The following is a 10,775-nucleotide window of genomic DNA, read 5'->3' on the forward strand; positions in this document are numbered from 1 at the left end:
AGCCCGTCCCTGGCCTTCCCCTTCCCGTTCTCTCCCACTTCCCTCTGTTCCTCCCAAGAGTCTCGGACTCAGATCCACACACGGATTTACCCGAGTGGGAGTATCAAGCCCCAGGACCCCAATGGTGGCAGACCCGACAGGCGCTGGACCAAAGGCTGCTCAACCGAGGGCAACGGGAATCAAGAAGCCCCAGCTGAGAGCGGGGCTCCTCATTGCAGGGTGCTGGGGGGGAGTCCCCTTACTGCAGAGCACTGGGGGCCCCTTACTGCAGGGCACTGGGGGGAGTCCCCTTACTGCATGGTGCTGGGGGCCCCTTACTGCAGGGCGTTGGGAGGCCCCTTACTGCAGGGCGCTGGGGGGGAGTCCCCTTACTGCAGGGTGCTGGGGGGCCCCTTACTGCAGGGCGCTGGGGGGGAGTCCCCTTACTGCATGGCTGGGCCAATAAAAAGGAGACAGTGAACTTGAGGGGAAAAAGGGGGTGTGAGGGGCTACTCCGGCCCCTGGCCCAGTAGAGGACACAGCAGAGGGGATCCCACGCTTGGCAAGATGTCCCAGGACAGAAGCAGCTGGAGAGGAGGAAGGCGGAGCCGAAGGGGTTGTTAAGGAGAGCACAATGAAAGGGGAAGGCAGAGTGGGAGGCCCGGGAGGACTCGGGCAGGCCTGGGAGGACCAGGGGAGGCCCGGGAGGACTCGGGCAGGCCTGGGAGGACCAGGGGAGGCAGCTGCAACAGGATTTCAAGGAACCTGGAAACACCGAGTCCCCAGGACCGGGAGGGGAAATGGGAGCCAGAGCGGGTTCGGGCTGTGCCAGATTCACTCGCTCACAAGCCCGAGGGCAGAGAATGGGCGGCGGGGAGGCGGGGGGAGGCTTCTGGAACTGCAAGCCCGCGCAACAGGGGCCCAGAGGCGGCGCAGCAAACCCCCAAGGCCGGGCGCGCGCCGGGCGGCCCCGAAGCCCCAGTCTGGGCCAGGGCCGGGGTGCCGGCGACTCCTCCCGGCTTTCGTGGGGACGCGCTGGGACAGCGCAGGTGGGGGAGGGGGAGACCTCGGCCAGAGAGGCTCCGAGGAGCGGGGGGAGGGGCAGAGGGGATTGGGAGCGAGGTCGGGGTGGGCGTGGCCTAGGAGAGCCCTCCCCCAAAACGGGCCTTTTCGCCTGAGGCTTCCCCGGGCCTCCGCCCTCGCTCTGAATTCCCTTCCCCCCCCCCCCATCCCGGGAGCCCCGGGACCGGAGCCGAGTCGGGGGGCTGGTCACGGGAGCGGCCGATGGCCGCGCGTCCGGGCCTGGGCCTTGGAACTCCGCCTCCAGCTCAGCAGCTGCGGCCCGGGCGCGTCAGCCCAGGGCAGCGCTCATGTAACCCTAAGCCTAAATTCGCCTCGACTTCCTCTTCTGGGAATCGGGACCGCAGCAACTGCCCCCAGGGGCGTCAGGGCGAACCGGCTCGTCTGCCGCCCCCGGTCTCTCATTGTTCCCCGGTAAACCCTTCCGCACGGCCCCCTCGCTCCCTCCTGCCGGCAATCCGCCCCCCCCCCCCCGTTCCTGCCGGCAATCCGCCCCCCCCCCCCGTTCCTGCCGGCAATCCGCCCCCCCTCCCCCGTTCCTGCCGGCAATCCGCGCCCCCTCCCCCCTCCATTCCTGCCGGCAATCCCCCCCGTTCCTGCCGGCAATCCAGCCCGGGAGAGAAAAGTCGGACCCCTCTTCCTGCGGGGTCCCTCCAAGTTCTTGCACAGCTCCTCCCGGCTGCCTCCCCCAGAAGCCCCTTCCCTTCCCGTCTGCTCCTCCCCCGGAGCGGTTCTTTCCTGTGCCCGGGTGGCTGCCCCCCTCCCGGCTCGTGCCCCTCCAGCCCGCCAACCCCGCCCCGCCTTCCGCGCGCCTCGTCTCCCAGCCTCGCCCCCCCCCAGCTCCTTTCTGCCCTTTATGATTAAACTTCTCGAACCCCAGTGGGCGCTCCCACTCTTCTCCCCGATTCCTCTAAAGCTCTCGGCGCGGCCTCCAAGCTCGTCACTCCCCTGCAGGGCTCCCTCCAGTGATCTCAGCCGCCCCCTGGGTCACCCACTTCTCCCCAGACCTTCGGGACCCCGCTTTCTCCCGGTTCTCACAAAGCTCCCCGGTGGCCTCCTTGACCACCAGATCATCATCGGTGTCCCTCAGAATTCCATGGCGGTCCCTCTTTCTCCCTTGATCCAAACTCATTCCACCGATCCCTAGGGATTTAATTACCAGCTCTTTGCTGACAGTCCTTAAGTTCCCATCGGTCTTCCATCACTTCTGGCCGCCTTCGGCCATCAAGCCCCACTCCTCCCGCCTCGCCCTTCTCTCTCCCAGCGCCGGGCACCCCGACCCTCCAGTCCCTCGGGGTCTGAGCTGCGGATCTCGGCTCTGAAGCATCCCTGCCTTTTCTTCGGAGCCGGCTCCGGCCGAAGGCTCCATGTCTGCACCGCCACAGGAGGCCCTGGGGGGAGGGGTCTCTTGCCACTCTAATTCAGCTACTGAAGTGATTTTCCTAAAGCCGGCGGGACCCCCGTGCCCGATCCGGTAAAACTCCAGAGGCTCCCATGACCCCCCACAGCAAAGACGGTCAGGACTTCGGAAACCAGCCCGGGGCCCTTCCCAGTCCCCAATAAGGACACTGGCCCGGCTCCCGGCCATCCCAGGAGTGAGACCCCCTCCCATTCCCCAGCTTTGGGCATCCCCCTGGCTGTGTCCCTGACAGAAGCCTCGCTCCATCCCCACCTCTGACTTCCCTGGTTCCCACCGAGTCCCAATTCGGTTCTCGTCTTCCGCTCTGGACAGAAACGGCTTTTCCCCTCCCTGGTCATTCCAGTGCCTTCGCTGTTAATGACTTTTCTCACCTAACCAACCTGGGGTCTGTACCAGCTGGCATCTGGGGGGCGCTCAATGGGCGTTTCTCCATTACCCAGCTGGGCCGTCAAAAGGGGGTGAGCGATGGCCGAGATCCCCCTGCTCCCACTCAGAGACTCGCGTGTGGAAGGAAACTCCGGCCTCCCTGTTGTTCGGAGCCTCGCCGAGCGGCCGGTGGCCCCCGTGCCCCCGTCTCATGGCTGGAAAGAAGCCCCCGTGGGGTCGCTTTGCTCAATCCAACTGGGGGGGGGAGGTCTGTGGCCTCATCCCCCTCGGCACTGGTGTAGAGAACGGCCCTCGTTCTCGCCCCACCGTCCCGGTCCGGTGACAAAAGCTGTGTTCTGGGCCACAACGGACTCTTCCAGCTACCCCGAGATTCTGGGCAGAAAGAGCGAAAAGGGGATGTGGGGGGGGGGAGGACAGAGAAAAACCAGGAAGCCAAAATCTTCCAAGGGCCTTGTGTGGATTGGGGGGAAATAAACTAAACAGCAAGACTGGAGCTCCGGGACGCTGTCCTGTTCAGCGCCCGAGGGCTGGGCACCCTTGCGGATGCTTCCCTGGAGCGCAGGGAGGCCGGGGCTGGGGAGTCTGCGGCGCCGGGAGCACTTCCTCCTTTTGTCCGTTTGCTTTTGTTTCCTTTCTCGCTTCTCCCCTCCTGGATCTGATTTTTCTCGGGCAGCAACATGGAGAACACCCGCTTAGCCCGTACTGTCAGCGGCCTCTGGGGATGGGGACGGAGGAAACCCGGAGCTGGGATTTGCAGGAGGGACGCGGGGAACGGGGGCCAGCCCGGGCCGGAGGGGGCGCAGAGGTTTCGGGTTCCCGGGCCTCCGTGGGGGCCGGGACGGCAGGCGGGCTCAGAGCGCGCAGGTCTGCGGCCGTCGGCACTCGTCCCCCCCTTCCTCCTCTGGCTGCGTCGGCCCCGAGGCAGGATTCGCATCCAGGCCCAGGGCACCCACAGACCTCAGGTTCCTTCCAGCTGTGACCCGCATCTCCAGCCCCGCCCACTGACTGACCCAGAGCCCAGGACCCGGCCACCAGCCCAAGGCAGGACGAGCCCCGGAGAGCCGGGCCAGGCCCTGCCCCCAGACCGAGTCCCCCGACACCCCTCCCACCACGGCTCCGGCGGCCCAGGCCCCCCCAGTCACAAAGGCCAGAGAACAGAGACAGACCCACAGGCCGCCCGGTGACCAGCCTAGTCCCGCCCGGGGGCCTCCCTCCCTCAGGAAGCCTTCCCGGCCCCCTTCTGTCCCCCACTTTCCGTCCTCCCTCCCCGTTCGTCCGGGGTCGGCCATTGCCCTGCCGTCCCCTGCTGGCCCTTCAGCTCCCCCGAGGCAGGGTCTGCTGCTGGCCTTTCTCCGTCGCCCTCGGCAGCACACAGCAGGTGCCTAATCCCAGCCTAGCGGCTGCCCTGCAGGTAGCAGACCCTGTGCTGGAGCCGGCACTCCGAGGCCCGCAAAGGGAGGGGGAGCTCTGTCCGAGGGGCCTCCCCAAAGACCCCCGAGGCAGCCCCCCCTTCCAGGGGACACCCTTCTCCCGTCCAGGGCTGCCCCCGGCATACGGGCAGAGGCTCCCCAGGTGCCCACCACGGGACCCCCCCACCTCAGGGGGCTTCTCTTGGCTGCCCGAGGACCCCAATGTTCCCAAACGGCCCCACAGAAAGCACTTTTTCCACCCATTTCAGACTTTCAGCGACCTCGAGACCCCAAAGCCAACACCATCAGTCCCCTGCCTCGTGCCTCGGGAGACCCCGGCCGGGACAGGGGGCGGGCCCCCCCCCAGACACCCAAACCACCCCCCGGAGGCCAGATTCACGGGGACTCTGCGCGGGGCCCTTCGTCCGTAGCTTCAATGATTTTATTGTGTTCTTGGCTTCCAATCCTATGTCGGGGTGGGGCGGGGGCGGCCCGGGGTGACCGTCCTCCCAGCCCAGCCGGCCCGGCCTCCCGGGCTCCGGGCCGCATGTGGTCCCGCCCCATCCCTGGGGTCCGGTCCCCCCCGCGGCCCCTCGGCCTCGGGCCCTCCCCCCGGCCCCCTCCCCAGCGCCCCGAACGTCCGGGGCTCTCCCCTTCGCCTCCTCGGGGCGGGCTCGGTCCGGAGGGTCGGGGAGGAGGGGGAGCGACCAGCGTCGGGCCGCGGCCCGCCGGGCGCCGGGCGCCCCTATCCCACGGGCCACGGGGCGAAGGGCCCGCCCCCGGCCGTGGCGGCCACGGCGGCGGCCGGGCCGGAGGGGGCCGGGGGCCGGCCGTGGGTGCGCTGGTGGCGCAGCACGTGCTCCCGCCGCCCGAAGCCCTTGCCGCACTGCCAGCAGGCGTAGGGCCGGGCCCCGGAGTGCGTCTTGTGGTGCCGCACCAGGTGCTCGCGCCAGTAGAAGGTCTTGCCGCAGTCGCGGCAGGCGTGCGGCTTCTCGCGGGCCGGGCGGGGGCCGGCGCACAGGCCCAGGGTGGGCGCGGGCCCCGCGCCCGGGGGCGGGCCCGGGTGGGTGCCCCGGTGCCGCCGCAGGTGCTCCTTGCGCCGGAAGGCCTTGCCGCACTCCGGGCACGCGTGGGGCTTCTCGCCCGAGTGGCTCTGCCGGTGGCGCAGCAGGTGGGCCGGCTTCAGGAAGGCCTTGCCGCACTCGAGGCAGGAGGCCGGCGCGGCCGCCACCACGGCCGCCGCCGGGCCCAGGAAGCAGGGCAGGCAGGAGGGCAGCGCCGGCAGCGGCGGGGGGCTGCCCGGCTCCTGCTTGTAGGGGCGCGCCAGCTCCGAGGAGGCCCCCGCTGGCGCCGGGGCGGCGTTCACACTCACGGCCCCCGAGGGCGGCTCGCCTCCTGCCGGAGAGACGGGGAGTTAGGGGCCGGCGGGGGAGGGACGCCGGGGTCCGAGCTGGGGCTCCCCCCGGCCTTCCAGTCTGCTCCGGGAGGAGAAGGAAGCGCGAGCTCTGCCCTCGGGCTCAAAGCAGCTGCCAGGGGGCGCCCCAAAGGTGGAGGGGGGGAGTGTGGGGGAGGAGGGGGGAGTGTGAGGGAGGGGGGGTGTGAGGGAGGGGGGGTGTGAGGGAGGGGGGAGTGTGAGGGAGGAAGGGGGAGTGTGAGGGAGGAGGGGGAGAGTGTGAGGGAGGAGGGGGGAGTGTGAGGGAGGGGGGAGAGTGTGAGGGAGGAGGGGGTGCAAGGGAGCCCTAGGAGGAAGGGGGCATGTGATAGAGGGAACAAGAGGGGGTATGAGGGAGGGGGAGGGGGAGAGACCACAAGGGGGAGGGAACAAAAGGGGAAGGGGCCCCAAAGAGGTCAGGGGTACAAGGAGGAAGGGGAAACAATGGGGGGGGGTGGGGATTGTGAGGAGGGAGGGGGAGAGGGTCTGCAAGGAGAGCCACCCGGGCTGGGCCCCCAGCAGCCCCAGCAGCCCCCGCAGCCCGTGCCCAGCCCGGTGGCGCCAGCCTCCGGCCCCTGGACGAGGAAGGCTCAGCTCCGGGAGCGCTTTCCTGGGACTCTCCACAGCTCCTCGGGCCCTTCCCAAGGGGCACCTTCCCCGCCGGCCAGGGTCCAGCCTCTCCCTCGCCCCCCCCCATTCTCCTTTCCGCCGTGGGGGCTGGGCCCGCGCCCCTTTCCAGCCTCCATCGTCCCCCTCACCTTGGGGGATCCCCCCAGCGCCCTCATTGGTCTGGAAGCTCACTGCGACCTCCCGGCTTGGGGCCAGCTGCAAACAAGGTGACGGGGCGCCCGGGCCCGGGGCGGGGGAGGCTGGGAGAACCCGGGAGAACCCGAGCTGCGGCCCCCAGGCCGGTCGCACTTACCGACGCTGCTCCCCTGCCTGTGGCCGGGAAGGCCCCCCGGGCCCCCCGCCTTTCTCTCCCTTACGGACGCCCCCTTTCCTGCCGCCCTCCCTCCCGGGGGCCGCAGACCCTGCTGGGTGACTGGGGGAGCCCCTCCCTGGCGGTCACGTGGCCACAAGCCAGCAGGCCGTGCTCCGGATGAGGGTCCGGGAGCCGAGAAGGACGGGGAGCCCCTGGGCTCGGGCAGGGCTGGGTCCGAGGGCAGTAGAGACCCCTTCCTCCCCCTCCCCTCGGGCTCAGGGCCGCTTCTCACCTAGCGGCATCATCCCGCCGTCTTCCTTCCCGGCCCCGGCGACGCCGGCCATCTCTCGCTGCCCCCTGAGCTCCTGGGGCCGATCCTGGGCCGTCACCGGCCCCTGAAACGGGGGAAGGGCTGGGTGAGAAGCCTACCTCCCTCACACCCCGGACCTTCAGGGGGCGCTGTGGGGAGCGGCTTCCCCGGGAGGAGGCCCCGGCTCCATCTCTGCCCCCCCCCCCCAGGCCTGGAAATGCCCCCGCAGGCCAGAGGGGACCCGGGCCCCAGGAGACTCCCCCGAGGGTCAGCGTGGGGAGGAGTTTTCGGGGGGGGGAGCATTGGGGGTCTTCTCGGGGGCCAGCACAGGGGGGGTCCTTCTCGGGGGGGGGGGGGCACAGGGAACCTTCTCGGGGGCCAGCACGGGGGCCTTCTCAGAGACCCCGAGCCCAAGAGGGGGTGGGCCAAGCTGCCCTGGGCTCCGGCCGGGGCAGAGAGCGCAGTGAGGAGGCTCAGAGGAGCACGAGGGGACCAGGGTCAAGATCACAAGGCTTGGGGAGCCCGGCCCTTCCCGGCAAAGCGAGGGTGGCAGGAGGGGGAGGGAGGGGACGTGGCCGGGCAGCTGGGGTCAGAGGTCACGTGAGGGGGGGCACCCCGGGGGCTCTCCTCCACTAGTCGGGCCCAAGGGGGGGGCTCTGCAGCCCTGGGGGGAGGGGCAGTGCTCAGAGAGAGGCCAGGGAGCAGCGGGGGAGGGGCCCAGACAGGAAGGAGAAGGTGGGCACAATGTGACAGAAGCAGAGGAAGGTAAACTGAGGCCGAGGAGAGCAGCCAAACTGCGGAGACCTCGAATGCCAGACACTCAAGAGAAAAATAAAGGGGGGGGGGGTGTCTGATGAAGGCGGAGCTGGCCCCTCTGGGAGGCTCCCGGGCAGTGCCCCGGGTGAGGGGAGGAGACGGCCCGGGGCAAGGCGTGGGCGCCCCCCCCCCCCAGAGCGGGACCCAGGGCACGGAGGGGGCAGGGGGAGCTCCGGGCCCATCTGCCCATTTCAGTTCCTTGCGTGTGGGGGGGATTAACAAGCCTTTATTCCCACGGACTAGAGCGGAAAAGAAATCCCCTGGGACCTCAGGCTCGCGTTCTATCGGGGAATCAGGGAAGGCTTCCTGGGGAAGAGGCACTTCAGGGTTAGGGCTGCCTGAAGGAAGCGGGGGAGGGAGAGCTCCGCGGGAGGCAGGAGGGAGGGCGGGGAGGCCCCTCCGGGAGCGCCCGCAGCACAGGAGAGGGGCGGGGAGGCTCCTCCGGGAGCGCCCGCAGCACAGGAGAGGGGCGGGGAGGCCCCTCCGGGAGCGCCCGCAGCACAGGAGAGGGGCGGGGAGGCCCCTCCGGGAGCGCCCGCAGCACAGGAGAGGGGCGGGGGAGGCTCCTCCGGGAGCGCCCGCAGCACAGGAGAGGGGCCCCGCCCTCCCGGCCCCGGGCTGGGGGTGTGGCCCGGACAGGGTCCCAGGCGCGGGGGGGGGGGGGGGGGGTGGGGAGGCCGGCCCCCCGCCCGGGGCGGCCCCTCACCCAGAGCTCCTCCAGCAGGCTGACGGCCTCCTCGCCGCTCTCGGGCCGGCGGCCTCGCACCCAGGCCTGGATGTCGGCGGGCAGCGCGCTCAGGAACTGCTCGAGCACCAGCAGCTCCAGCATCTGCTCCTTGGTGTGGATCTCGGGGCGCAGCCAGTCCCGGCACAGCGCCCGCAGCAGGCCCAGCGCCTCCCGGGGCCCCGGGGCGTCCCCCAGGTGGAAGTGGCGGAAACGGCACCACGGGGAGTCGGGGGCCAGGGCCTCCCCCGCGCGGGCCTCCTGCTTCACCGGGGGCCCCTGAGGGGGCAGCAGGGGGGGCGTCACCTCCATGGAGGGGCTGCCGGAGCCTGCGGGGAGACGCTGCCCTTAGCGCGGGGAAACTGAGGCCGAGGGCCTGCCCCTGGCGCCCGGGGCCGCGGGCTCCCTCCTCCTCTGTGGTCCCTCTCATTGGCCTCCGGGGTGGGGCCCCTCCCCCTCCGGCCTCGGCCCCGCCCCCGGCACCCCTCCCCCCACCCCCTCTTTCAGGGAGGAGGAGGATATGGAGGCTCCGGGTCATTAAGTTGTGGGGCTGGAATTTGAACCCAAAGCCTATTTCCGCCCGGGGGAGGGGGGGAGGGAGGAGGAAAGAGAAAAGGGAAGGGGGGAGGGGGACATAAAGGAAGGGCAGAGGAGGGGGCGGGAGAACAGAGGGGGAGGGGGAGGGGAAAGAGGAAAGGCCCGAGGGGCAGGTGGAAGGGTTGGCAAGGGGGGATGGCGGAGAGGCAGATACCAGGGGGAGGGGCGGGAGGGGAGAGGCCGGGGTCGAGGGGGAGCACAGAGGGAGGGGCAGAAGAGCTGGGAAGGCTAGCCAAGGGGGAGGGGCAGGTGAAGGGAGGGGGAGGGGGAGAGCGTGGGGCGGGGCAGAAGGGGGGAGGGGAGTTCGGCGTCCGAGAGGCGGGGGGCTCCCCTCCCTCGCCGCCCCGCCCCCTCCCTTTTGTCCCCCCTCTATCTCTCCCAGATCGCTCACCGCGGGCACGTCGGTCCGTCCGCCCACTTCCCTCTGAGCCCGCGCCCGACTCGGTGTCGGAGCCCACGCCCGTGCCCGTGTCCGTGTCCGTGTCTACCACCAGGCCCCCCGCCCGCCCGCGCGCCCCCGAAAGCCCCCTCAGCCGCCCGCACATGCGCACAAGCACACCTAGGACTCCATGTCCCAGCAGCCTCTGCGGCGCAGTGAGCCTAGTTTCCCGCGGGAACCACACTTCCCGGGAAGCCTCGCGCGGTGGCCTGGCTCCTCATAGGCCGTCCTCCGGCGAGAGGCGGGGAGCCGTAGAATGCGGAGAAGTACGCAGGCGCGCGACAGGCAGGCGGCGGGGCGGTGGGGGGCGGGAGGCTGGTGAGGGCGCAGGCGCGCGCTGTGGGGCCCCGGGAGGGAGGGGTGGTTGCTGTGGAGACGGCAGTGGGAGGGAGGGCGGGGAGGAGATGGCTCCGCCGGAAGCTGGGGCCCCTGGATGACAGCGCCTTGGAGGAGAGACGGCAGGGGGCGGGGTCTGGCCGGACTCTGGACTAATCCCGAGCTGCAGCCCTCGAAGCCCCAGCCAATGGGAGTCGGCGAGAGTAATCGGCTGGATTACTACTCCCAGCCTTCCCCGCCCCCTCAGGAGGGAGGGACGCTGAGAAGAAGATTGGGGGGGAGGGGGAGGGGAGTCGGCGGGCCTCGCGACCCGGATCTCGGAGGAACTCCGGCCTTGCGGGGCAGAGATCACCCCACACGTGCTGACCGTACCCTTCAGCCTCTGCTGTCTCGTTCTCCTTTCTCCCCTCCACTCCTGGGCTGCCTCAGCCTGGACTTTCGGCCAGAGCTGACCCCCGGCCTTCCCCTGATGAAGGGGCTTGGACTCGGGACACAGGAGCCGCGATTGGGTCAGGCTCTTCCTTACTCTGTGGCTGCGTTTCCGTTTGTCAAATGCAGAGTTTGGACTAGATTGTTTTTCAGTCAACAAGCATTTATTTAGCGTCTGTTGTGCGCAGTCTTGCCCTGAGTGCTGGGGATAAAGAGAAAGCCAAAGGGGGGAGGGGAGGAAGGCCAGGGAGGTCCCTGACCTCATGGAGCTTCCTCCTGATGGCGGAGGAGGCGGGGAGGGAAGCACATGGTGGAATGGAGTGGAGGGCACGTGAAGGGACGACTCTGATAGGGAAGTGGGGGAAGGGGAGGTGGTCTAGGAATGCTGAGGGAGGCCAGCAGGGGCCAGATGCTGAGGTCCTGTAGGCAAGGCCAGCAGCACTCGTTGAGGGGTGCTGGGAGGGCCATCTCTTTTTCCCTCTAGGTCCCCCCTGG

At 69.8% G+C, this 10,775-nt stretch overlaps 1 protein-coding gene across 2 annotated transcripts; it reads right to left on the bottom strand.

Moving 5' to 3' along the window:
- Positions 1–4,933: 4,933 nt before the first annotated feature.
- ZNF444 (zinc finger protein 444) lies at positions 4,934–9,722 on the bottom strand. 2 transcript variants are annotated; one of them, XM_051990417.1, is made up of 4 exons: positions 9,636–9,722; positions 8,462–8,808; positions 6,922–7,024; positions 4,934–5,670 (listed from the first exon to the last, which is right to left on the bottom strand). In XM_051990417.1, the coding sequence occupies exons 2-4, from the start codon at positions 8,789–8,791 to the stop codon at positions 5,021–5,023; spliced, it is 1,083 nt and encodes a 360-aa protein (XP_051846377.1). In that variant the 5' UTR covers positions 8,792–8,808; positions 9,636–9,722; the 3' UTR covers positions 4,934–5,020. The 2 variants fall into 2 exon arrangements, with proteins under 2 accessions (XP_051846377.1, XP_051846376.1); XM_051990416.1 differs by lacking the exon at positions 9,636–9,722 and adding an exon at positions 9,468–9,627.
- Between the last annotated feature and the right edge of the window lie 1,053 nt (positions 9,723–10,775).

Source organism: Antechinus flavipes, chromosome 3, assembly GCF_016432865.1.
Source record: "Antechinus flavipes isolate AdamAnt ecotype Samford, QLD, Australia chromosome 3, AdamAnt_v2, whole genome shotgun sequence".
Lineage (NCBI taxonomy): Eukaryota > Metazoa > Chordata > Mammalia > Dasyuromorphia > Dasyuridae > Antechinus > Antechinus flavipes.